The sequence below is a fragment of the Trematomus bernacchii genome, unplaced genomic scaffold (assembly GCF_902827165.1).
Source record: "Trematomus bernacchii unplaced genomic scaffold, fTreBer1.1, whole genome shotgun sequence".
In the NCBI taxonomy this organism is placed as follows: Eukaryota; Metazoa; Chordata; class Actinopteri; order Perciformes; family Nototheniidae; genus Trematomus; species Trematomus bernacchii.
In genome coordinates, this window is record NW_022987698.1 from 721335 (window position 1) to 747490 (window position 26156).

Genomic DNA, 26156 nt, shown 5'->3' on the forward strand with positions numbered 1-26156 from the left:
TGTAGGAAAAGTTCGGAGAAGCCATGGAAAAGGACTTTCGGGCGGCACCAAAGTTGTTCTGGAAAACTGCACCTCAGGAGGGGGAAGCAGGGAACCATCCAAGCTGTGTACAGTAAGGATGGGACGCTGTTGACCTCAACTGATGGAGTGTTAGGGCGTTGGAAGGAACACTTTGAGGAACTCCTGAACCCGACAAGTCCGCCCTCTATGGTAGAGGCAGAGCTGGAGTATGACGGGGGATCAACACCAATCTCCCGGGGGGAGGTCACTGAGGTAGTCAAACAACTCCACAGTGGCAAAGCCCCGGGGGTGGATGAGATCTGCCCAGAAATGCTGAAGGCTCAGGGTGTTGAGGGACTGTCATGGTTGACACGTCTCATCAACGTTGCGTGGAAGTCGGAAACAGTACAGAAGGAGTGGCAGACCGGGGTGGTGGTTCCCCTTTTCAAAATGGGGGATCAGGGGGTGTGTGCCAATTATAGAGGCATCACACTACTCAGCCTCAGCGGGAATGTTTACTCTAATGGCGCGTTTCCACTACAGCGCGGAGCACGGTTTAAGAGGGCTGTGATGTCAGCGGCCCGTTTTTGGTTGCGTTTCCACTTGGCCTAGTACCGGCCGGCGGGTCCTAATTCACAGTTTTTCTGGCCTCATAAAATCGTGGGTCTAGGGCCAGAGACAACGAGGCTGAGTCGGGCTGAGTATGCTAAACTAGAGAGAGAATCGCTGGCAAGGGGGCTACAACTACAACAAGATGGACATATTTGACCGTGATTTAATTGTAATACACGTTTCAAAATGATGCCGAAGTAACAACATACTGATACCGGTTAGTAAAAACCATGAATTAATGCTTTGACAAGTCTGCAGACAGACGGCAGGCGAAAACCTTTTAAAATGCGTGTTTTCTAAATGGAGATTGGCTAAGCTAACGCAGTATATGCTCCGACCGTCCACACTCACAACAACGGCCTATACAGACATAAATAAAGCAGCGACTGTATTCACCATGACACAGGCAGTCTGTGGTTTGTACTTGTTTAACTTTTGTCTAGTTTCTGAACATATATGAGGAGCTGTGAGCTCTGAGTGCTAACAGCTAACGGCTGTGTTGGTTTTCTGGGGTTCTCCTTGAATATGACGTCACGGCTCCGCCTACACTGCGTTACTATAGATACTACCCCAGTTCCTAAACTGTAATGGAAATGCGCCATAAAGTGAGCCAGTCCTAACGAGGCCTAGCCATACCGAGCGAGGCCGAGCGAGGCCGTGTAGTGGAAATGCGCCATAAGGTACTCGAAAGGAGGGTCAGGCCGATTGTCGAACCTCAGATTGAGGAGGAGCAATGCAGATTCCGTCCTGGTCGTGGAACGACGGACCAGCTTTTTACTCTCGCAAGGATCCTGGAGCGGGCCTGGGAGTACACTTATCCGGTCTACATGTGTTTTGTAGACTTGGAGAAGGCGTATGACCGGGTTCCCAGGGAGTTACTGTGGGAGGTGCTGCAGGAGTATGGGGTGAGGGGGTCTCTACTCAGGGCCATCCAATCTCTGCACTCCCAAAGCGAGAGCTGTGTCCGGGTCCTCAGCAGTAAGTCGGACCCATTTCCGGTGAGGGTTGGCCTCCGCCAGGGCTGCGCTTTGTCACCAACCCTGTTTGTAATATTCATGGTTAGGATTTCGAGGCGTAGTCGTGGGGGAGGGGGTCTGCAGTTCGGTGGACTAAGGATTGCACCACTGCTTTTTGCAGATGATGTGGTTCTAATGGCTTCATCGGTCTGCGACCTTCAGCACTCACTGGATCGGTTCGCAACCGAGTGTGAAGCGGCTGGGATGAGGATCAGCACCTCCAAATATGAGGCTCATGGTTCTCAGCAGGAAACCGATGGACTGTCCACTCCAAGTAGGGAATGAGTCCTTACCCCAAGTGAAGGAGTTCCAGTATCTCGGGGTCTTGTTCTCGAGTGAGGGAACAATGGAGCGTGAGATGGGCCGGAGAATCGGAGCAGCGGGAGCGGTACTGCAGTCGCTTTACTGCACCGTTGTGACGAAAAGAGAGCTGAGCCAGAAGGCAAAGCTCTCTGTCTACCGGGCCATTTTCGTTCCTCCCCTCACCTATGGTCATGAAGGATGGGTCATGACCGAAAGAACGAGATTGCGGATACAAGCGCCCGAGATGGGTTTTCTCCGCAGGGTGGCTGGCGTCTCCCTTAGGGATAAGGTGAGAAGTTCAGTCATCCGGGAGGGACTCGGAGTTTAACCGCTCCTCCTTCGCGTCGAAAGGAGCCAGTTGAGGTGGTTCGGGCACCTAGTAAGGATGCCACCTGGAACACCTCCCTAGGGAGGTGTTCCAGGCACGTCCAGCTGGGAGGAGACCGAGGGGTAGACCTAGGACCAGGTGGAGGGATTATATCTCTTCGCTGGCCTGGGAGCGCCTTGGGATCCCCCAGTCAGAGCTGGTTGATATGTCCAGGGAAAGGAAAGTGTGGGGCTCTCTGCTGGAACTGCTACCTCCGCGACCCGACCACGGATAAGCGGGAGAAGATGGATGGATGGATGGATGGGTTTCGGACAAAATAATAAAAAAATTAAATAAAATTAATCAAGAAACAAGAAAATAATTGGTAAAACTTATTTTGATTCATTTTGAATTATCAAGTAATTCATTCTACACCAACAAATGGCATCGGAAGTCAGTTGTGACCGACTGTAATTATATTTACTCAAACCAGACATCCATCTATGCATCTTAAAAATCCCAATGAGACCATAATACTTAGTAATAAAATAAATATCTCAACGAGCAGGGAATAAGGGCCAGGTCTGTTTAGCGTCTCAGGCACTGATTATCCCTCTCTTCCTCCAGACTGATTTGGACTGACTTAAATGAAATTCCGACATGTAAAATTGGTTTATCGAGCGGCTGTTTGATCTCGACACCTTGTTTTAATCGGAGAGCATCCTCTTGATGTGCGACTCCCTCACTTCTTTACACACCCGCACGTCTCTTCTCCCTCCTGTAGTGACATTGAAGCTATTGACCAGGGAAGGGTCTCTAGCAGAGACGATTTCACAGCCGTCAGAGTTACCTGTCATTTAGAAAGCACTCTCCTTTTTTTCTCCTGTTGTTGTTGTGCCTGCTCACAGCACTGCTTGTCTTTCCTCTGCCAGGGAGAGCCAGGCTGTCCGTTTCAGCACATCCATCCACTCACTCTGACTGCTAGATGTAGGCCTTTCAGCCGCCTCCCCCCCCTCATTGGGAATGAGTTAATCTCATTAGATTTACATCCATTTGCACAGAGTGCTCTGCCTGGAATAGAGCCACAGTGAGACTACATTGATCTGTGACACATTATGGCAGCTAACAATCAAACATGTCCCTGAACAAGTAGCCTGTTATTTTTCTTCTTTTATTTAACTTATTCTTTTGTTGTTAAACACCATTTTAATACATTCTTCTTTGTCTAAACCTACATAACCCACAATGCAATTCCACTGCCGACATGCAGGTGTATTTAATTAGCATGGACTAACTTAGCCTCGAGCCTTTAGCCTGAAGCAGAGACAAGGAGCTTCACTGGTCCTTTGAGCCTCTTTCTTTTTCACTCCACTCCTCCAGATTTTTCAAATGTTCAAACTGTAGTCTTCAGACCTAACTGACACCGACTGAAGTGACACATGAGTCAATTCATCAGATTTTGCACAGCTCCCTCTAGAGCCACAAAAGCTTTCTTAATTCGGCTTTTTCACACATGCAGCAGTACTCTCCAAGATCTATAAAAACGACTTTGATGTTTGAATTTCCTTAAATATTGGACCGGGGTTGTATCTTAGTTTCTGAGAAAGGAATCCTTGCAGCAGCCCGGCTCTCATTAAAACTGAATGTGTCCGCCTCGCACTCTAATTTGAGTCCTTGGCTGGCGTGGGGGTCTGTCTGAAGGATCGGCATTGTGTCTTATTCACATGCCCACCGGGGAATCGCTTGATAATCACATGCTTCCATGAAAGGTAGCCAGCCTCCTGTCTCCCAGGGCTGCAGACCCCCTCTCAGTGCCATCACAGCAGCATACACGTCACTGAGAGACGGATAGCCCGCCGCCTCTTCCTCCTCCACACTGTCAGTTTGCTCTTTACTAGGTAGGAGGGCCGGGATACAGCCCACCTAAATGTCATGGCTCTCATACTTGGAGAGAAAGAGTCTTCTGAGAAGTTTCCCACAGGCAGAGTGAGAATACCTGCCTCTAGGTTCTGAGAACAGCATGAAGCCACCTGCTGTTTGACGGGGATTTATTTAACTTTTAGGCAAGTGTAATTAAACCTTAGATCACAGTTCTTGAATCCTGAAAAGATCATAGGCGTGATAGAGATTCCCAACAGAGAAAACATACTAGGTTCATCAAACAATTATGTTCAATTGCACTGTGATTCATTCATGTTCTCTTTTTCTAAGTTGCTCTTTGATGGGCAGATTTAATTATGGATCAACACAACTCCAACTTTTTCAGAAAAAGCAATGACAGGCGAGAAAACTTCTAACAAAACGTCTAAATGAAGTCCAGTTTTTGCTTCCCAACAGTTTCTAATTGAAAGGCTCCTGAAACTCTTTGTGTGACTTTTATAGAGTTCTCACGTCACACCCTTTGTTCTGTCTCTCTGACGCACACATGATTCATTCTCTCTGATGTCCAGCCCTCCATTTTTCTCTCTTCAGCAACAAAAAAAGTTTCTTCAACGCCTGCAAAGTGCTCGACTCCGTCTGTAATATCTTCAGCTCTCCTCAGCCTGTCCAACAGTCTTGTAATGAGCCGTCTTCACGTTACAGTGTTTGTTTCTCATTAGTAAAACAGTGTAAAAGCTTCTAAACTGTTCCGACAAAGCCACTTAAAATCAATACATTTACAAGCTGAATCAATTAATGGATATTCGCTTAATATTAACACAATTTATAGGGCTTTGTAAGCACTTGAATTACTGACTCTTGTGTCATTGAGTCAGGCTTTTGTAACGGAAACACTCAACAAACCCAGCTAACTACGGTACTATCTATTTCACGGCCTGTATTAACTGACTGAGGGTGTTTTCAATTCATTTAAAGGGGACCTATCATGCAAAATGCACTTTTTGATGTCTTTTATACATGAATATGTGTCCCCGTGTGTCAGGGAACTCACAAAGTGTCAGAAAACAAAACCCTCTCTCTTTTCCTCCGTACCCAAATCTCTAAAAACGGGGCTACAACGGAGCTGATCCAGATTTGCGTCCAATATGACGTAATATCGGAAATGTGGACCCACGGCACTCTCAGAAAGTTGCTATCAGAAACAATGCCCTGTTTTGGATGTAATATGGTCTTTGTTTACCATAGCCAGCATCGCTAACACTCAGAGCTAGCTTGTACTGGAGAGAGTATGTGTAAAAAAGCAGGAAATAAAAGCAGGAACTCACCTTGTGGTAAACCCGCAAGAGAAAAAGCATTTGACCTCCATACCGTTTCAGAAATAATCCTTGATGTGGTTTGGAACATGATATGGCATTTAATCACGGCAGCATTTAGCTGAGTATCTCGTAGAACTCTAAGCAGGCACAAGCTCCCCCTCCTCTTTTCTTTTTTTTCAAGCTAAGGACCCAGGTCAGCCATTCTCTAACAGGGCTGAGACAGAGGGATATGAGGGATGTCTAAAATGCATGATCTGTTTGGTATTTTGAGCAAAACACTTCATAGACATGTTTTTTATATATTTGTATTTATCTGAGACCCATAATATATGCCTAAAAATAGCGTAATAGGAGACCTTTAAGTAAACCACCCTTTTTTTTTCAGTCCTCAGCCAAGAGTCTGCGTGCAACCATCGGCGACGCATTTGAACGCCTCCACCGCTTCCTGCGCGAGCGTCAGAAGAGCATGCTGGAGGAGCTGGAGATGGACACGGCCCGCAAGCTGGCCGACATCGAGCACAAGATCCAGCGCTACAGCCAGCAGCTGCGCGACGTCAAGGAGGGCATCCAGATCCTGCAGGAGCGCCTCAACGAGACGGGGCGACACGACTTCCTGGAGGGAGTCGCCGTCACATCTGAGAGGTGCTTCACCTGCCCTGAGTTTGATAGAGCAGTCCCAGTGTCATCACTGCAGACCGATAAGAACAAAAATGTGGTTGTAAACACATTCGCTCCAAGAAGGTTTTTATCAACTCTTAAAGTCTCGTGTGAACAGTTAAAGTTAAATATTTGCTGTTACATTTGTTATGATACCCCCCCCCCCCCTCACACACACACACACACACCTACAGCATGCCAATTGTGTGTTCTGCCAGTGTGAAACGTGAGGCTGCTTACATTTTGGAGAAAGTCAGAATATCCCTGAACAGATGGCATATTAGGCCTGAAATACACCAGCTGTAGTGTTTAATCTGCGAGGGGCACTTGAGGATGATTTAATTAAAGGGTTAAGTATATTTGAGCGAATTAATGAGTTTTACAGAATACCACAATATCTTTAAAGTAACAATATCAACAAGTTTTTGTTTTATTTAATATTACTTATCCTAGCAGAATGATATCATTTAAGCAACTGTACGTAAATATGGTGGACAAACAGCTATGATATTCAATCGGCTCAAAACATGTTGGATTTTTTTTTCACCGTTTCATTAAGTCACACTTTAGTAACAAAGACCCCACAAACTATGCATGAGTAATACTTATTTTAATGTTCATTTTTTTTCATTTCTTATGTCTTACAATGCACCACAAATAACGTTTCGGCATATATATATATACACATATATCCAATATATCCCTTTTTCAATACACTGCGCTGTTGTTTTCAGGATTTTTCATGTGGAAAGCGACCCACTCAATATCTTTCCTGAATGTTGGGGAACATGTAGGGGTGATTCATGTGGAGGTTCATATTGAATGATATTGTAATGGTGTTAGACTAATACATTCATCCCTGTGATTTATGAGGCAGTCTGTCAGCTGATTAATTTAAATAATGGCAGATTTCAAAGGCTCATACCACAATGAAGCATCGACTTTGTTGGTTGAACAAGTGGCAGTATTATTTGGAGGAAAGCAGCAAATTGGATTAAGACAGTTATTGATCTGGTTGTTTTTTTATTTTTCTGTCCCGCCAGGATTAAAGGGAAGATACATGAGACCAATCTGACGTATGAAGATTTCCCGACATCTAAGTACATGGGGCCCTTACAGTACACGATATGGAAGTCGCTTTTCCAAGATATCTCACCAGGTATGTGAACAAAACTGGAACAAATGTACATACAGTAAGCTAACTCATTAACATGTTTGATCTCTTCTGTTAAATCCGGGGGGGGGGGTTGTGTTTATACTCTTATGATGCGGTTGCACAGTTGCCAATTTAAACCACTAACAGTTGTTGTTTAGCCAGCTTTAGAGTGTGGTGGCACTTCAAATGTGGAAAAAGAATCAAACCATTCAGCTGTCTTTGTGGTATTTTATTTCTTGCAAGAAAGGTCAGTCAGCCTTACAGAGAGCGTACTGTCAGTAGAGTGAAAGACGTAGACCAGAGTTTGCGTTTCATATTTAAACACAGAGAGGAGAAAGGGGGGGTTAAGCTTGGCGATAATAAAAGGCGCATTCTGGAAGTTAGGGAGGGAATATCAGGATGTTCTCAGTTCAGCTGAAGTTGAAGGTCATACTGTTGGTGCACAACATCGCAACAAATCTTCTTGATAAGGACCTTTCCCAAGCTTAGATAAGAGGTGAAAGCCAGTAAATGGAAATAAACATTAGCAAGTAAGAATAACACAATGGTATTATTAAAGTCAGTAAGTGAGTTAAATACTTTTCTGTTGCAAGAGCTGCTGGTAGGAAGGTTTGTTTTGCCTTTGGACAGAGGAATTACAAAAGCTCTTTTCAGTATTTATGCTAAGCTAACTTTCTTCTTGCTTATTATTTAATTTAACGATCATATGAGAGATTGGTATCAGTCTTTTAATCTAATGCTACTATATATAAACAACCATATTTCTAAAATGTATTACTGCTCCTTTATTTGATTATCTAATGATCCTTCAGTAGCTGATGTCTGACTCAAAAACACAGAGTGCAGACAATGTTCTGACCTGAATTAGGATTGCTGGGATGCTTTTGGCTTTGTTTTGCCTCCTTGGATGAGAAATGGTGTTGGACCTGAAGGGCGGAGATGCCCCTCTGTGTTTGACAGCGCTGAGAGGAGCTCCACTCCCTCTGCCCTGCAGCCATCGCTCACTCAGAGGAGATTATTGAAAATAATGTTCGGAGGAATTTTTCACTCCCTCAATCACTTCTCCCATTTCTGCCTGCTGAGGGGAGGCCAGGCCGGGTTTTTGTTGGCCTCCCTTGACTGGCTGCCAAATGGAACAATTGGTTACGATCCATCACCAGCGGTTGCCAGGCACAAAATAAAGACATTCCTCCCATCATCTCTCATCACTCGCTGGCACTGATGGGTTAGTGGGAATAACTACCCGACACTGTCCTTTTTTTCCACCCCTCTCATGTTCAGCAGGAAAAATGGTTTCTCCACTGATGTGTGTCTGCCTGCAGGTTTCTCTGTACGACACAAAGAGGCACTCAGGTTATGAAATTTTAATGACTTGATTGTAACAAACACTGGATCTGTCATTGACAGGAGAAGGCATTGTCCTGTCCGCTGGCCGGGCGCCAGACATTTCACCTCCTTTTATCCCGGCTGATATAAATATAGATGAACTGAAAGAAATGTCTGAGAGCAAAGAGAACAAGCCGTTATTGTTCAGCCTGATATGGTTCCCTAATAAGCAGACATGGCTGCAGATAATCCTTTCCTAAAACCCCAAACTACACAGAGAAACAGCTCCTACGGGCCTGTGGAGCGAGTGGCTCCTCCCATCGCTGTAATTACTGCTTCACTGTATTGTTTGCACTCAGACTGTGGTCTGATATTGCTAAAATCAAGCTTCCCCATCAGACTCTGGGGAGCTTTTGACTTTGAATAGTCTAGTTCATGCATGAAGGTAAAAACTGATTGTAAAAAATGTATCCAATGCACTCGTTGCTCTTTAGTCTGAAATAAAAGTTGAGTAGCAGTTTGTGTGCACGGTATAATAACAAGCCATCAGAACTCTTTAACCACAGGGCATGGCTTTAATCACCTTATCTCACTCTGGCAGTGCTGATATTTTACATTATGTAATGTCTCCACCAGGTTATTTGTCTTCATGTGTCAGCTCATCCAAATTACAAAAAATATCTAGCAGTGTCTTGGCATTGAAATCCTGCTAAATACACAGACATACAGCTGCGAGAGCCGATTCAGCTATACGGAGACGATAGGTTGGGACGTGTCACGTGTGCCGGAGACGATAGGTTGGGACGTGTCACGTGTGCCGGAGACGATAGGTTGGGACGTGTCACGTGTGCCGGAGACGATAGGTTGGGACGTGTCACGTGTGCCGGATGTCGCCAATGACGTAATAGGAGCGAAAATTCTGGATCTGCTTTTTAGCACCCCCGTTTTTTGTTTTTTTTAGAGATGTGGGTACGGAGGAAAAGAGAGAGGGTTTTGTTTTCTGACACTTTGTGAGTTCCCTGACACACCGGGGACACATATCTATGTATAAAAGACATCAAAAAGTGCATTTTGCATAATAGGTCCCCTTTAAACAACTAAAACAGAGAGGAAATATTTTCTTAATACAAACATTATTCCGATGAAAACTGTCCACAGTATGGAGAGCTGGGGTTTGTTCCTCTACTATATAGCAAACAGGTTTCAAGCGTTTACCATGTAAATGTAATATCCAATTATAATTGTGTCTGCGGACCATTGTTGCTTGTTATCCCCTCTTGCTCTCTCCCCGTCTTTGCTGTCTCTCTCTAATGTCAAAACTGTCTAAGAAATGCCATAAAATAAATGTAAAAATAAATGTATCAGTGCTTCGGGCGCCACGAAAGAAATGTCATAAACCTCCACTGTGGTAATGGGATTTAAAATCTTTAAAAAAAGGACAGGTTGGTTGACTCGGCAAAATGTAATGGACACAAATAGTTTAGAGCAGGGGTTCCCAAAGTGGGGGTCGCGCCACCCCGAGTGGGGGTCGCGAGATGATTACAAAATAAAAATTGTAAATTAAAAAAATATATATATTTTTTTTTTATCAATTTAAAAAATATATATTATTAATAATAACGTGTGCATAGACATTTTCCAGGGGCCGACTGGCCATCTGTATAATTTCCCCGCAGTGAGGCTCCACCCGTTGACAATCCACTAGCGCAGTGTTTCTCAAACTTTTTCATACCAAGGACACTTAACCAATAAAAAAACACTCACGGAGCACCTAACTCCACAAATATCCAAAAACAATAGGCCTGCTTACCACTCCAACAGTACATAACAGCCTAATAATGACAGCTTAACCTTCTCTGTATCGCCTCGTTCACACAATAAATCAACAATACAACTACAGATCATAAGCATTTTGTTCAAATGCGATTTAAAATGCTCTCAGGTTTTACACCTCTTATGAAATGTAGACTACATTTATTACGGAGTTTATGTCCGAGACAACAGACTACTGAGAGATATGCAAAACACACCGCATGTAGTATGACACAAACCTCCGCTGTTTTCTAAACAAAATACAGTAAAACTACTGTATGGTCGCAGGCCCAAGTTTAACTCTCTGAGGCCTGCATGGTCTCCTACAAAACAAAAATAAAAAAACGTTTATGCAGCCCCAACAACAGCCTCTGATCATCAACAGACCGGGGTCGCCAGTCTCTGGCACCGTTATTTTGGGGGTCGCAGGCTGAAAAGTTTGGGAACCCCTGGTTTAGAGGGTTGATAAGGAATCAGCATTATCGAAATAATAATATTTCCCAATGTAGTCCTTGTGGATTGTTTTTTGATCAAATAGAAGTGCATCTGTTCCATGAGTCAGCAAAGTAAAGGACGCCAATTACACTTTCTGTGTGGATCACCCTTAAAGGCAGAAACACGTACTTTTCAGTGCCCTCCTGGACAAAACATAACATTTTCAGTATGTATTTTCCAACCAGACGTACATTTGTTTTTAATCTGCGGCCTGTGATAAAACCTCCTCAGTGTGAGTGTCTCAAATATCAGTTCATAAACTTGACCTTACCTCTCCTGTAAAGTGCCTGAGCAGCCTGGATATATTTACTCACTACCTCAGCATAACACTGTTCACACAGCGTTTGCAATGATAAAGAAAAATGAGGCTCTAAGAATAACACTGCAGTTCTCGCTTTTCTGTTTGTCCAAGCTGAGTCATAACATATCGATGTGTTTGCTTTGTTTTTTTCATACTTACTTATTACCACGACTGTCCTGTTTGTCTGGGCTGTTATCTCCCGTAACTGAATATGAAATTGTCGTGTCAAATTATCATATAATCATTTAAAACATATAGTCTTATACTCTGATTGCCTTTTAAACAATTGTATTTTTAGTCTTGTATGTCTTTAACAGAGACATGTGTTAAGGATTTACATTTCAGGAGGGCTAAAGGAAGTGTAAAAGAGGGATATGCAAATGTCAAGGACAAGGGAGTTTTATAGTTTAATGGTGGGGTGTAGGACCAGTTGGCTGATTCCTTTCATGAGTATATAGTATAAGCTGTGTTCGGGGTGCAGAACTTATTTTTCCCTCTGAGAATGAAGTTGCTCTGTTCCTGCATCTGAGATCGATTTCACTTGTATATGGACTTTCTTTATTACTTTATTAAATATAACAAAAGACAATCTTTGTCCATTAATCATTTATCAGGTCACCTATTATGCAACATCCACTTTTTCATGTCTTTTGTACATAAACATGTGTCCCCTCTGTGTAAAGAGAATCTGAGAGTTTCAGGAAGAAATATTCGCTCACTTTTTGTCCTGATCCATTTATATAAAAACCTGTCTGAAAATGAGCTGATCAGATTTTGGCCACTTTATGATGTCATAACGATTTTTTGGCTTGTGTAACCATTAGCCAATAACCAACCAAGGTAACACCCCCCCACCTTATCACCTGCATCTCCTCCTAGAGCACCATTGTGTTCTTTTCAACCAAATATCTCCGAGGGGCTTGGGGAGTGGCTCCTTATTTTCATCTAAAGTAACAGACAGAGAATCAGCACTTCTGAAACAGAGGGGATTATGGGATGCTACAATGCATGATCTGTTTGGTATTTCTAGCCAAACACTTCGGAGACATGTTTTGTATATATCTGAGACCTATAATATATTGATGAAAAACAGTATAATAGGGGACCTTTAAGAATTTCCTCCACAGAAATAAATGCAGATTCTTGGTGCTAAAACTATCTCTCCTATTCTCTTGTCCTCCTCAGTGCCAGCAGCGTTGACCCTCGACCCGATCACAGCCCACCAAAGACTGATCCTCTCAGACGACTGTACCATAGTGGCCTACGGGAACCTCCACCCGCAGCCCCTGCAGGACTCCCCGCGGCGCTTTGACGTTGAGGTGTCCGTTTTGGGCGCAGAAGGCTTCGTGTCGGGGGTGCACTACTGGGAGGTGATGGTGTCGGAGAAGACCCAGTGGATGATCGGCGTGGCTCACGAGACAGTCAGCCGCAAGGGCAGCATCCAGATCCAGCCCAGCCGCGGCTTCTACTGCATCGTCATGCACGACGGCAACCAGTACAGCGCCTGCACCGAGCCGTGGACCCGCCTCAACGTCAAGAGCAAGCTGGAGAAAGTGGGGGTGTACCTGGACTACCACAAAGGCCTGCTCATCTTCTACAATGCAGACGACATGTCCTGGCTCTACACCTACCGGGAGAAATTCCCCGCCAAGGTCTTCCCCTACTTCAGCCCGGGCCAGAGCCACGCCAACGGCAAGAACGTGCAGCCGCTGCGCATCAACACTGTGCGCCTCTAAGAGCTGACGCATCTGTGGTCCTGAGAGATCATTCACAGGACTTGTGGAGGTTTCAAAAAGATATTCAGTTTTAAAAAGTGTTTAATAAGGTGTTTGAAATGTTTTTTTCTTTCAGTTCAGTTCAGAGTTGTGCTCGATGTTGCTCTTAAAGTCCTGCGCTGTTATTTTTGTGTCACTTGAAACGATAATGGCCTGCACTTGAGCCTCTTTTACGCATCTTTGATTGAAAAGATAACATTAGAAGAAGACAGGCGGACCCCCGGGCTCCTCTGGGGTCTGTGTATGTACAAAAAGAAAGTGATTAAAGCCCCCAGGCCCACCTTGCACACTCCCAGGGGGCAACGCTCTCCTTACGTCCCCTTGCTGTCCAGGGCGAGGACACTGAAGACTGGTCACTTGTCTTCTCTGTGCTGTACAGTCGGCTTAGCTTTGTGTGTGGAATGTGATCGACAGCACTCGGCTCCTTTTCGTTTGTCCAGCAGTCCACCATGAACTTCTAAAGTCTGTTCGCACTTTTTACCCCCTGTCTGAGACCGGGGTCTTGGTTCCTCCACACAGGTGTCTATTCTTTATTATTGCGAGGAAAGCTCTTGTTCTCCTTTCACAAGTCATCCAGCCATTATCCGTCACAAATAACAAAGTAGTATTTGTTCGGCTGCCCGTACCTTGCCCAGTGGGAAAAAACGTAAAGTAAATACGTGCATGTTTGTATATAGAGTATCACGGTTTAAAAAAAAAGGAAGTCTCTCATCATGCTGGCTCACGTTTCAGTTTCTGCTCTTCAACCACAAGTATGCTAGCCAACAGCATACACTGGCATATGTGTGGGGTTTTTAAATTCAAGTACATTTAGATTATTAGTCATGATGTTTTGCTCATTTTCTCTCAAAACCTAAAGAATATGAAATCATACCATCTGAGTAAACAGCCCGGTGAGACTGGAATCTCTACTTGTTAAAGCATAACTTGTCTGATGTGGAAACCTAAAGGGTTCAAGATGAAGTATAACTCACAGATTATACAAACACCACTGATCTATCTTATTTAAGATCATAACATTTTAATTAAATGAAGCTGAATGTTTTTGAGAAATGGTCCATATCAAGGGAAATTATAAAGGATGCACTAAAATGCTATTCCTGTGTGACTGGAAGAAAATGTGTTATAATTCCCCTGAGACCCTGTTTATATCTTCGCCTCATGTGCCTCAAGTATTATTTATCATTAGCTGTACACAAGTCCTGCAGTATCAGCTCTTAAGAGGCTCTGGTCGCTCAGCCAAGTCCAGCATACTGAGAGACGTGTCTGTGGGTGGGGGGGGGGGGGGGGGGGGGGGCGGGCGGGCATGTGCACGGGTTTGTTGGTTCAGCTATAATTTTAAATCCAGCGTTGGTTGTGCTTGATAAATCCCATCTGGCCCTCTGAGCACACCCATGCAGTGGCTAAGAGTGATTATTATGACATACTTGGGTAATTGGGTAACACTTTTATAGATCTACACTACCATTAGAATAACAAACACTATCAAATCACCTCACTTTCCCTTTGCCGCTGTACATCTAAGCATTGTTGTGTGTGTGTTGTCTGTGTTGTCCATTTAAAATAAGATGGGGGCAGTGCCCTTGTTTTTCTAGGATGTGATTCCTGTACGCGCAGTATGATGCAAACTAGGGTCAAATGGTGATCATCTGAAAATGATTTATGGTATTTGTTTTAACTTGCAGTGATCTACAGGAGCATGTTTCAAGAAGCAGTCGCACTTGGGTAAATAAAACCTGCAACAGTTTGTTTTCTGGGATTTACTCAGCAAGAGGATCCATGTAGTTATGTGTGAAGATATTTCCAAGGTTTAAACATTCAGGAGAGTGTTGAGTAATGTTACTTCTCTCTTATGTATTCTACCTGAGAGGTAGATTCCAACCAGCTGGTGCTTCAGAGAAAAACACTTACATTTGACCCTGGTTTGCTAAGCTGCAGACTTCAGTGGAGTCTGCTCCACGTCCTGTTTGAATATTCAGAAGGAGATTATTGTGAGGTGGTGTTGGGTTACTGGTGGTGGTGACGCTTAATGTTCAAAATGATTTATGATGATAACTATGACACTTTTACTGATTATAATGATGATTGTGTCTTTGATGGTGGCCTCTTTGAACCCATCCTTGTGTGAACGCTCTTAAGTGTTCTTCAGCCGCAGCTGAGGTTTGTGGGAAATGTTTTAATGTCAAATAAATGACTGCTAAAATAAGCCAGTTATCTTTGTCCTGGTTTCGATGAGCATCAATGCAGAGGCCTTAGATTGTCAAATAAGATTTTAAAAATCTGTACGCTACTCTGTTGAACTTATTGGATTCATTTTTTTCAGGTAACATGATCCAGAAGTAGCTGTGGCACTAAAAAATGTGTCTGCCGCCGAAGGTCCAATGTACCAGATCGCTGTGTATCTAGGTACAAGCTAGGTCTGAGGGTTCACTGGAGGATTACCAATTGAAGATGAACAAAATGTATTTGACCCATGAAATATATGTTGCTTTTTTTAGACTCATCTCACACTATTTGCTTTTTTAGTCCTAGCCATCCTAGTTGGAGTGCATTAGTTCATTAACAGAGGTCAAGCTTCAAGTCGAGACCTCGATTCAAGTCAGAAACTTTACAACATTTAAAAAAAGACTTGCAACTCGGCTTGGCAGGTGACTTCACTTTTACATGAGCCTTTATTTGAAAATACTTAATTCTTACTCTTCCCACATAACTTTCCCTCATCCAAAACATTAAAAAGTGTGTTATGTAAAAAGTGTATCACAAAGTTATAAATGTACCCTCATCGGTGACCGGTGGCCCTAGATGAAGTCAGTTGATCCCCAAAGGACCTATCTGGGTATCATACATGTCTGTACAAACTTAACATGTTCCATTTTAAAGAGTCACAGGCAGCTATAGAGAACATCCATGTCAAATCGCTTTAATACTGACACTGGCGTAATTCTTTAGTCAGTGAGTCAACATAATCTATCACATTACTTTTGAGAGCAAGAAAAAAAGCTAGTTGAAATTGAAACTCTGAAAATGAAACATATCTGGGAGGCAGACAAACACTCTTTGAAATGTAGGAAGGCTTTGCCTCAGCTTGTTGATACCTGCTGCAGTTCACAAGAGTTTCATGCCACGCATTTTAGTTGAGATGTGCCAAACTCTCAGCCCTGCTAAGCCATCCAGCTGGGAGGTGGGAGGTTGTGCACTCTTTTTATTACTGTTCCCTATTTTGGCATAGGCTGCGGCCATGTGACATGATGAATAACAAGATGTGTGCATGGGCTCAGTGTTCCCTCTCTGCGGGTGAGCCGCCGCTTTCAATAGGGCCCCCTTCAATTGCCATCTGTGATGCGTTTGAATGACTGGTTGTTAAACTGGTGGGAATTAATAATCATACAGTTTAAAATCAAGATGGAGAGTTAACATCTGAGTCATACACTGCGTCAAAAACCCAGAAAAGGTTTTGTTTTTTTGTAACTTTGGGCCCTGCTGCCTTATTATTCCACTCTGAAGTTGAGTCTTGTTGCATCATGATTACAGCTGTTCCACAGCACACTGTGCAGTTTGAAGCAGAGTGCCGATTATTCACAGCAGAGCAGACCCTCAGGACAACAGGCTTCATATGCTCAGCTTTCATACAGGGTACTTTTCTTCCCTCACTGCAGTGATTTAGACATTTATATCCGAGGAGAAGGTGTCCATCCTGCAATAGACATTTTCACCCGAGGGGAAAGTGTCCATTAAAAAGTCACCGAGCTCTCCTTTGAGAGACCCGTATCTGATTCCAGTCTGATGTGGCCCTCCTGAGGCATAACTGCAAGGTTTTTAATCTTGTAAAGGATGAAATAAATATATATATATACAGCACACTTAGGCTATCACCTGATGTTAAAGAAAAAGAACTGCAGCCAATTAAAATCACTGTTAAAATACTTAGCGTAGAATGATGTATGAAGTTAAAGCTTGCTAATGATTAAATGGTTACAAAAACATTTGATGTGCTAAAATAACGAGTTGGTTTATTGAAAAATTAAGAGGCACAACCATAATTAACAACTGCTTTTTTTACAGCTTGTCAAATGTGAGAATTTCCTGCTTTTTCTGTCTTTTATACTATTGAAAAGATAATAAGGTTTTTGACTGTTTCTGAGATTGAACAGATTAATTAAGAATAAATATATTTAATAGTTGCAGCCCTACACTTTCTATTGCCCTGGCGGATGTACAGTATTTTGAAAATATAGTGGCATTGTCAAATTGCACTTCTCTTTTTCATCCTTTCATACATTATTTGTAGGCTACATAATTCAAAATGTTGGATTAATTACAGGATTATCTACATCTTTAGGTTACATTTTTCAGTCTGCTGTATGGTACGTACAGTATTGGCTTTTTCTGCTTTGCAATTTCAGGATCTCAGGGTAATGCAGTAAACCACATGTGGGTGTTCAGTTAAAGCAAGAAACACAATTTGCAAGATATTGATCTCAACTCTTGCATCCTCTTAATATTACTCATCACATTAATATGATTAAAACATATATCCTCAAAGATACAAACTCCTTGCACTTATAACCTTTTGTCTTGAGTGTGCATTCATTTTCCTGTGTATACATATTGTGTTTTAACACTATCTCTATCCGTCCTCAAATAGCATGATCACACACGCATTAAGCATCTTCTTGTTTAGTCATGCTAGAGACAGTGAGTGCTGCGGTTTCAGTATTTGTCTGCACACGTCTCCGCACTTTGAAACAAGAGACGCAGGTCTATTACTCTGCCCTGAGGCTTCGTCACAGGTAAGTCAACCTTAAAAAGCCCTCTTTTGTTTCCTGAATCTCCTTCATCGGCTCCTGTTACGTCCCAGAGTTCATCCATAAAGCATTTTAGGAGTTTAAATGTTCGCTCAGGAGTGCCCTCTGGTGTTGACATGTAGCTCTCATTCACACTAAACAAGACACAGCGTAGACATATATTGTGAGTACAATGCAGCTGTCTAAGAGGAGTTTCTACAATTACACGCTATCTTTTGCTACGGTTAAATAAAAGATACCACTTATGTCTTTCTGTCATTGTGCTTTGGTTGCTCGCCATGAACACTGGGCTCTGTTCAAAGTGAACGAGACTGGTGAAGTTAGTTTCGGGTTGGATATTTGACAGACGTCCCCCCAAGTCCTCTTCTTCAGTTTCACAAACAGCATCCGTGGCCTTCCTGTTAACTACAGTGGTTTCACTTAGGTACCATCAATAAATTACCCTGGCTATGAATGACACAAAACGAATGTGGTTTTCAAAACATATCCTAAAATGTATATAATAAATGTGTCCAGAATTGTTTTCAATAGCTTCTACAGTATGTTTTGCGTATTTTAGTGCTTCTATTTTATATGATTACTTTTTTTTAATTCAGCAATTTCTTTAATGAAAAGTCTGGGTTTCTTTTCAGTAGCTTCCATATCATCCAACCTTGTAACTCCTTATCAATGCAGCATATCATCACTCACTACACTGAATGGTTCAGTGATTTTTTTTCTTTTGTGTATGAATATTGTTGTGAAAATTCTGCAGTTTTCCAAATGAATGCAGAATTGTATTACTGCACTGTAAATAAAGTAGGACACATCACATACAATGTTAGTGCTTTTTCTATTATATATAAATTCTTAAAATGCTAAACTAAGCTAACCAGCTTAATGTTGAATGAGACACAAGAGGGTTATGTCATCTTCTCCTCTAACTCTCAGTAAGATTGGAGAAACTATATTTTTTTAAATGTCAAATTTTCCCTTTGACTAAAAGTATTTTGTTGTTGCAGAGTAGGATCTAGTTTTAAGTACTTTTTAAATTCAAGTTAAGTCCAGTCAGTGGCTCTCAAACTATTGTATATTTGGCTTTTGGTCCACTAAAGAATCACAAGAACTGTCTTGAGATGATTTTTTGACTTTTCACGAAACTAGGTTGACCTCTTTTTGACCCTCAAGTGGATATTTAAATGAAACTATCTGAGAGGTTCACAGAAGTAACCTCTCTTTGGAGGAACTGTTAACAACTAAGGTAACTAAATGTTGTGTTTAACAGAGATGTGCTCATTACTGTTTAAAATAGGTAATTCAGCATTAAAAAATTGCCTAATTGACTAAGCAAGTCAAGTAATCGGCAACAAAAGATCCATAAAGGTGTTTTTTATATATTTTTGTAGCATAGTAGTTGCCTAAGTTGTTACTGATGATTTCTTAAAACACAACAAGGGGCCTAAAAACATTGTGTTTTGGCACAGGCCAACAGTAGTTTTTTTATTGGTACGTTATATGATTTCTTTGGTATGTCATATGGAAGGCCATGCCAGACGATTTACAAACTGAGACCAAACTAAAAAGAAGAAGAAACAACATCTGTGTTACACCCTCAAGTCCTTCAGTATTTATTTATACATTGCTTTATGTAGGGTTTAAATGATGCAGCTTCAGAACACTTAATGTTACTACTTTCAAAATGCTGTTTGCCCCAGGATTAGACTTATTTATGCAGGAGAGGCTCATTCTACAACCCATTGTGTAATGACAAATCACCGCAGATCTTAAGGCTCTGCACAGTAAAAAACAGGCCTTCCAGCCATCTATTTAGTGTCTTACTGCAAGCACGCCTCAACCTGCCTCCTCATCACCTTTCAGCAGTTTCCACATATTATTCCTCACATGTGAATAGCTGCTCCGAAATTCTTATTTACACTTTATTCAAACCGGTGTCGACAGGTAGACCTGCTGTCAGCACACATGCAATATTAATCTGGTGATCCTGTTGCAAACAGCCACCACTTTTTCTTCTCATCCGTCGGTTTTATACAATTGTTTCATGTAAGAGCTGTTGCTTGTTTGCTGCAAATGAAACTAAAGATGTGATAGTAAGCCCCAGTAGAGTCTCTATAGTCCTGATCACTAGAATGTTCATACTCAGGTAAAGAGGCAGCACAAAAATGGAGAGCACAGCCAGGAAACCTATCATTACATTCACCCCTGGGCAGGGAAAACCCCTCTGTCGCCACCCACTCTGGCTCCTGTATTGTGAGTCCACATGTTCCTCAAGGGGAAATGCACAAGGTGTACCTCTCTTTGTCCTCTCATGCTTCTGTCCTCTCTCTACAGACAAGCACTCAGGGGAGATGAGGACAAAGTCTCCATGGTGATACGCCGACATCTGCACGCTGTTCCAGGAATACGCTCTGTGAACAGTGCAGCTGCTCTCTGTTTTCTCTGGGTCAACACACTGTTCTGGCTCCAACCCCACCATCCCAGGGTTCACAGGCCTGGAGGGGGAAGACAGTGTTGGAACAGGGTCTTTACAGCAACTGTCGCCATTGTTGTTAACTCCCGATTTCTCTCTGTGTGTCTGTGCAGGGGCCAGGTTTCGTCTGATCAGGCCCAGGCTCTTGGTCAGGACGATCAGGAGGAAGAAGAGGAAGGCCATGCCCCAGCGGGGATTCACGCTGCTTGGCATGTGGCTGAACATGTTGGGCAAACATCTGACAAGGGAGTTGGTTGAGTGCAAACAGGCAACTGCCCTCACTTCCTCCTGCTTCCATCGCAAACTGACATTGAAGGCGACAGCGACCCACACTGACAGGCAGCAGAGGTAGCTGACAACATGAGACCAGCGCTTTTCTGTGTCTTCACTGTCTTTGTTGACCTCCTCCTCTTCCACATTTACCTCAATAACAAAGCAAAGCTTTTCGATAGAGTCCACTTTAGGACAGGCCTTCCGGATAGTGACAACAGAGTGAGGCCGCGGCAGTCTGGTCACACTCTCCACTGCGATCAGAGGTGTGATCAGGAGCAGCACTGCACCGTATGTTTCGCTGAGGAAGATCAGGAAGCGCAGGGCAATGACGTCGCCAAGTAGGGTCAGCTCAGAGACCCAAGACTCAAAGAGCCAAAGGAAACTCAGAAAAACTGTAGGAGAACAAAATAAAGGGGTCAATCAGTCAGGTCACTGTAGAGCAGTATGTGGAAAGATGGTGGAGCAGATAACTAATTTAAAAGAAGAAAACAATATTATTAGAAAGATCCTCTGAAGACGTGTTTTACAACATCTGCCTGGATTATTCATTTGTGTCTTAATTAGTGTAACAATAAAACTATTTTGTTCATTATTAAACAGGTCAAATGAAATGAAATCCTAAAAGTTGATGGCTGAGCAAGTTTGTTTCAACAAGTTGTTTCATCTGTATTGTTTTTAATGAGAAAACAACACTTTGAGATATTTCAGGCGTTAAAAAACATTAAACCCTTTTGATACAGCTATGGGAGAGCAGTATACTGGGAAACACTGGACTGACGCTCACCTGTGACCAGGAAGTCGGTGAAGAGCAGGAGGCAGCAGCAGCAGAAGCTGGCGGGACTGTAGGAGGAAGTCAGCGATGGCAGGAAGAGCAGACTGCAGGCCAGTTTACACACACATAACACCGTCGCTCCTTCCAACACACCATCCATGGCTGCAAACACAACACATACATGGGTTAAATGTAACGAAACACTGGTTTTCTTTCTGCCTCAGGGTGGAGAAGCTCAGGAATTCCCAGCACTCTGCTGTCAGTAAACCCCCCATCAATGTTAATATGTATCTGTATGTAATGTTTTTACATGATCCTTCCACTGTCAGGGAATCTTTCTGACGTGGTTGCAGATCAATATTTTCTTGTTTACATTAGTAGTGAACTACGGACCAGATACACCAGTTACAGACGTTGAAAAATGAGGAAACTCAGAATGAAGCTCAACTGATGTCAACATACTTAAAATGATTGTAAAAAAGTGATGTTAAACACTAGCAATGAATAAACACATGCCATGAGACTACTCAGTAATGTGAACACATGCAAATGTACTGACAGACTTTGTTGTTGTGACTTGACTGTAAACATAACCACCTCCAGACCATGATACTGTTCAATCAGACTTGTTAAACCTGTAGAACATAATCTCTTATCACATGTTTACAGAATGAACAGTCAAACTACAGGTAACCCAAAACTAAGAGTCTGCTTTAAAAGTGCGGAAAAGTTCATTAGTTCTTACCTGTACTCACAGGAGCCTTCAGAGCAACATGTCAGTATGAGCTTCAAATGTTTCATCCTTCTCTTCACCTCTCTTTTTGCTCCGCCCTCATGGGGATAATGACCTCCCCCCGCCCCCCCCCCCCCCCCCCCCCCCCCCCCCCCCCTCACCTCCTGTGCTCCCTGCTGCACCTGGCCTGGGTAGAGGTGACAGTGTCTCAGAGAGGGTGTGGCACAGTTTGTGTAAGTAAGAAAACCTGTCTAACAACTGATTAAGTCACTAACTAACTGACAGTGAGAGATAAAAAGTGTGTGACATAAGTTAAAGTATTGGACAAAAGATAGTTCATGCAAACAATTCTGTTACACCTTGTTCAAACTACAGTATTTAGTTTCAAAGGTTACAGCATGCAGGTTGTTTCATTCAGCAGTTTTGGACTGTAGATCACATAACACATCACAAAATGATTCATTCATGCTTTAAATATGTTACATTTAAACCTCAGACCCTATTAATATGCTGTTCCACCTTATTTATGAATCATGGACGACAGTGGTTGCTTTAGTTTCCATTATGGACGGGGAGGGTGGTCATGTTTAACAAACAGACTAGAGTTGCATCATACATTATGTATCTACAAAAAAAAACTGCCTCATTTTCTGTTCTCGGATTAAAAGTCATAAAACATTTGGATTTAGTTGTACTTCATGTTCGAACCAATCTTGGAAATAAAACTGGTATAAAGCGCTATTCTCGTCACGGATGGAATAAGATGCAAAAAACGTGAAAAGATGAAGTTGTTATTCCCTATTTGATGACTTGAAAACATGACACCCAAAAAGTTCACCCTTGACCTTGTAAACAGCGATCACAAACACCATAAGGTCAATTAAACAGCCGTTCTGGATCTTTTGATCATATCGCATGATTTGTTAGGGTATGGGCGTTGGCCAAATTGTCATGAAATTGTAATTTTCAGAGACATTTGAGGACATCTCATTCACTTTGGCTTTAAAGCTGAGTTTTCATCCTTGATAAGTGTGATATGATGGATTAAAAGCCCCAAAACAGCCCCTCAATGGACCTTGTGCTGTTTCCGAGGTCGAGAAAGGAGACGAGGATTGTGTGACACAATCAAAATATCTTGAAAAGCTTTGAAATTGACCTGCTCATGAGACTGGTTTTAAAAATCAGGAGGCCATTAGACCCGTCTGTTTGTGATCCACTGATACAAAGAAGAGGTTTGGAAACCACATTTAGTTATCAGGTTTTACGTTTATTTATTTGACTGAGTCACAGTATGTACACGGGATTTTTTGCAAAGCAGAGTCAGATGAAGCTCAAATAAAGTTTAAGTTCATAAAATGCTCTATTAAAATGTTTACATTTCGAATAGTGAAAAGTGTATGTATATAAAGCATATTAATTGTGTTATGTCTGTGGAGGCGATGTGACAGTTTTGTAAATAAAGAGCCCCTTATTATAAGCAGGGGTCATTTACATGTTGAAAATCAATCGAAAACATACTAAAGTGAATGTTAACTGCTTGTATTTAGCTTTGGTGGATGTAATAATAACATTAGATAGGTCTATCTCTCTAATTATCCTCTTTCGTATCCCCAGTCAAAGCTGTGCGATGGAAACCTGTGGAGATTTGCATTTCATTATGAACATGAGAAGAAACATTTGAATGTGTGTGTGTTACTTTGTGTGTGTGCAAACACCATGTAAGGTCAAGATGATGCAGGTAAGAAAGCAGCCAAATGTGCAGGGTGCAGAGTGGACTAAAGGTGGAATTGAATGTTCCTCAATACTTATAAATGACGGAAACAGTTTCAGTTTTTTATGCTGACATATTTATGACAATTAAAAATGGTCATGTGACTGCTCAGTTGGCAGTTTATATGCATAGTATATATTTAAAACAGGAATATCATGAACAACTCACTTTTGCTGTTCTTGTGCACCATGTGGGCAGCCGATCTGGAGTGCCTATCAAGCCACACTGTAAAATTACAAATGTTGTCAGTTTTTTGGTGGCAACCTTAGTTAGAAAAGATTTAGAAAGCCATTTGAATTGCCCCCCTTCCTATGTTATATGCAGGCTCATTAACATGTACCGCCCCCAGACTCCTCTTACAGCCTGAGAACCAGAGCAAAGTTGTGCCATATGTTTCTCAAAAGCAAATAAGAGCAGAATAGGCTTTTTCCAACATAAATACAGGTGTATTAAGATAAACAGTATGATAAAATAACATGTTTTTGTAACTTTACAGCATGTAAATATGTTCTAGTATGAACCAAAATATGGGTATAAACCCGAAAATGAGCAAAATATCTCCCCTTTAATGTTTTGGTTTTTATTCTTTATAGAGCTGTTCTATTCAACTTTGTATTCATGTTGGTGATGCAAACTTGTAAAGTGTTTCCTAAAAATTCTCAGCACAATGTATACTTACTTGAACAGTTGCATTCAGCTTTGAGCGTGACATACTGTACACAATGCGGTGTTTCTAATAGGATATGCATCCTTATTGATACAAATGAGTTGGATAACATATTACATCTACATCACCACCAGGCAAGTATTTTGAATACGAGATAATCTGAGAGCCTGCCGACATAAAAACACTTCACCAGCATGTGTGTTAAGTAATGTCTCATCTTCACATGTAAAGTGATGGCTCATCATATTTATCTCCTCACACTTTCATCCATGAGGCAACATGATCGCTGTTCCTCTCCAGCTTGTGGCAGCAGTGCCATCTCCTGCTGAGCTAAGCACAGAGCATATTAGCAGCCTGTCATGCTGCTGCTGAGCGGATTACACTTCATATTTAGCCTTCTCTACATTACAGTCCTGACCTGGCACACACATACACACTGAAAAATGAAAAAACAGAAGGCTGATTGATAGTAAGAAATACGGGCAAATCAATAAGTCAGTCAAAATGCAGCTTTCAAAGCACCAGTCATTCCCTTTCAGTTTTGACCTAGAATGCCCCCCACTTTTTTGAATCACACTGCTCATTTGATCAACTGCGTCTGAGCAAAGCTGTCATCAAATCAGCATAAAAAGAGGTCAATATAAACCTGTCATTAGAGAGAAGATGGGCCTTTATTTACCCCAGTAGGGACATTCAGGAGTTGAATTATCATCTGCTTTACACTGCTGGAGTAAGATCACATATTTTCTGCTCTGACTTTCATACAGATCTTGAAATACATGCAACATTATTCTCATTAGAATATTCACTATACTGGAGTTTATTCGTTTGTACAGCAGCCTTATCTGTGTTTATTTGAGAATATTGTTGGTGATGATGCACAAGAGACAGCAAGCTTCAATAACTGTACCTGCACTGTGAAAACCTGAACTCTTGCCAAGTCAGTTTGTATCATTTCTAGTCAGAATGTCTTTACACTTGATATAAGACATAATAACTTAAGAACAATGCAGTGAGGCTTGTTTTTAGACAATGCATCTTATGTATCTTTTTAAGTCAAACACTGAAAATAATTTATTTAGATTTGTATCTCAGATGAAACAAGTTTTTTAAGCTGCTATGGTATTTGTAAACGATGGATCATCTTGTTTCAAGAAAGAAATCTTACTTGATTTTAGAAAACACATTTTTATTGGACAATCGCCAACAGAAAGCTTTGGAGCATTTCTGGTTTATTTTGTAACACAAGATTTCCTGATTTTCCCCAGCTAATTACAATATATATGTATCTAAATATCCCAAACTAATCTCAATAAATCTTACCAAGCTATTTCTCACTTGTTCTATTGGCAGATTTGTTTACTTATTCCAAGCGAAAACACCTTGTGTTTATTCATCTTTTACTTGATTTTAGAGCAGCATCTTTTACAATGTGTGCCTTTTTGTGCAGTCTGTGACGCATGTGAGTTGCATTTTATGTATAAAAGGTGCTATATAAATGAAATCTAGACATGTTAATATTAGGCTGACTGTAGTCTACAGGAAAAATATGATCAATATAAACTACCCACGCATTTGCACGAGTTTATCTAACGCGACCACAACATCTGCAAGAAACTAACCAGCGTTAAAATAGAAACACGAAAATGGGTTGAAAAAAATCAGTTTCAGCTCAGTGTTGTGAGACGCCTGCAGCACCCAGAAGTGAACA

General features: G+C 41.9%; 2 protein-coding genes across 3 annotated transcripts in view; one reads left to right on the top strand and one right to left on the bottom strand.

Annotated features, from left to right (window-relative positions):
• trim62.1 (tripartite motif containing 62, tandem duplicate 1) overlaps positions 1-14228 on the top strand; it is a 33763-nt gene extending 19535 nt beyond the window's left edge. Inside the window, exons 4-6 of one of the 2 annotated variants that reach the window (XM_034139042.1) lie at positions 5821-6176; positions 7136-7251; positions 12368-14228. In XM_034139042.1, coding sequence (XP_033994933.1) covers positions 5821-6176; positions 7136-7251; positions 12368-12918 — 1023 coding nt within the window. In that variant the 3' untranslated portion in view covers positions 12919-14228. The remainder of the gene's footprint in view (positions 1-5820; positions 6177-7135; positions 7252-12367) is intronic. The other variant, XM_034139043.1, reaches the window with a different exon arrangement.
• A 5113-nt stretch (positions 14229-19341) lies between these two features.
• LOC117489343 lies at positions 19342-22122 on the bottom strand. Its single transcript, XM_034138559.1, has 3 exons — positions 22020-22122; positions 21287-21436; positions 19342-20894 (listed from the first exon to the last, which is right to left on the bottom strand). The coding sequence occupies exons 2-3, from the start codon at positions 21432-21434 to the stop codon at positions 19786-19788; spliced, it is 1257 nt and encodes a 418-aa protein (XP_033994450.1). The 5' UTR covers positions 21435-21436; positions 22020-22122; the 3' UTR covers positions 19342-19785.
• Positions 22123-26156: the final 4034 nt, after the last annotated feature.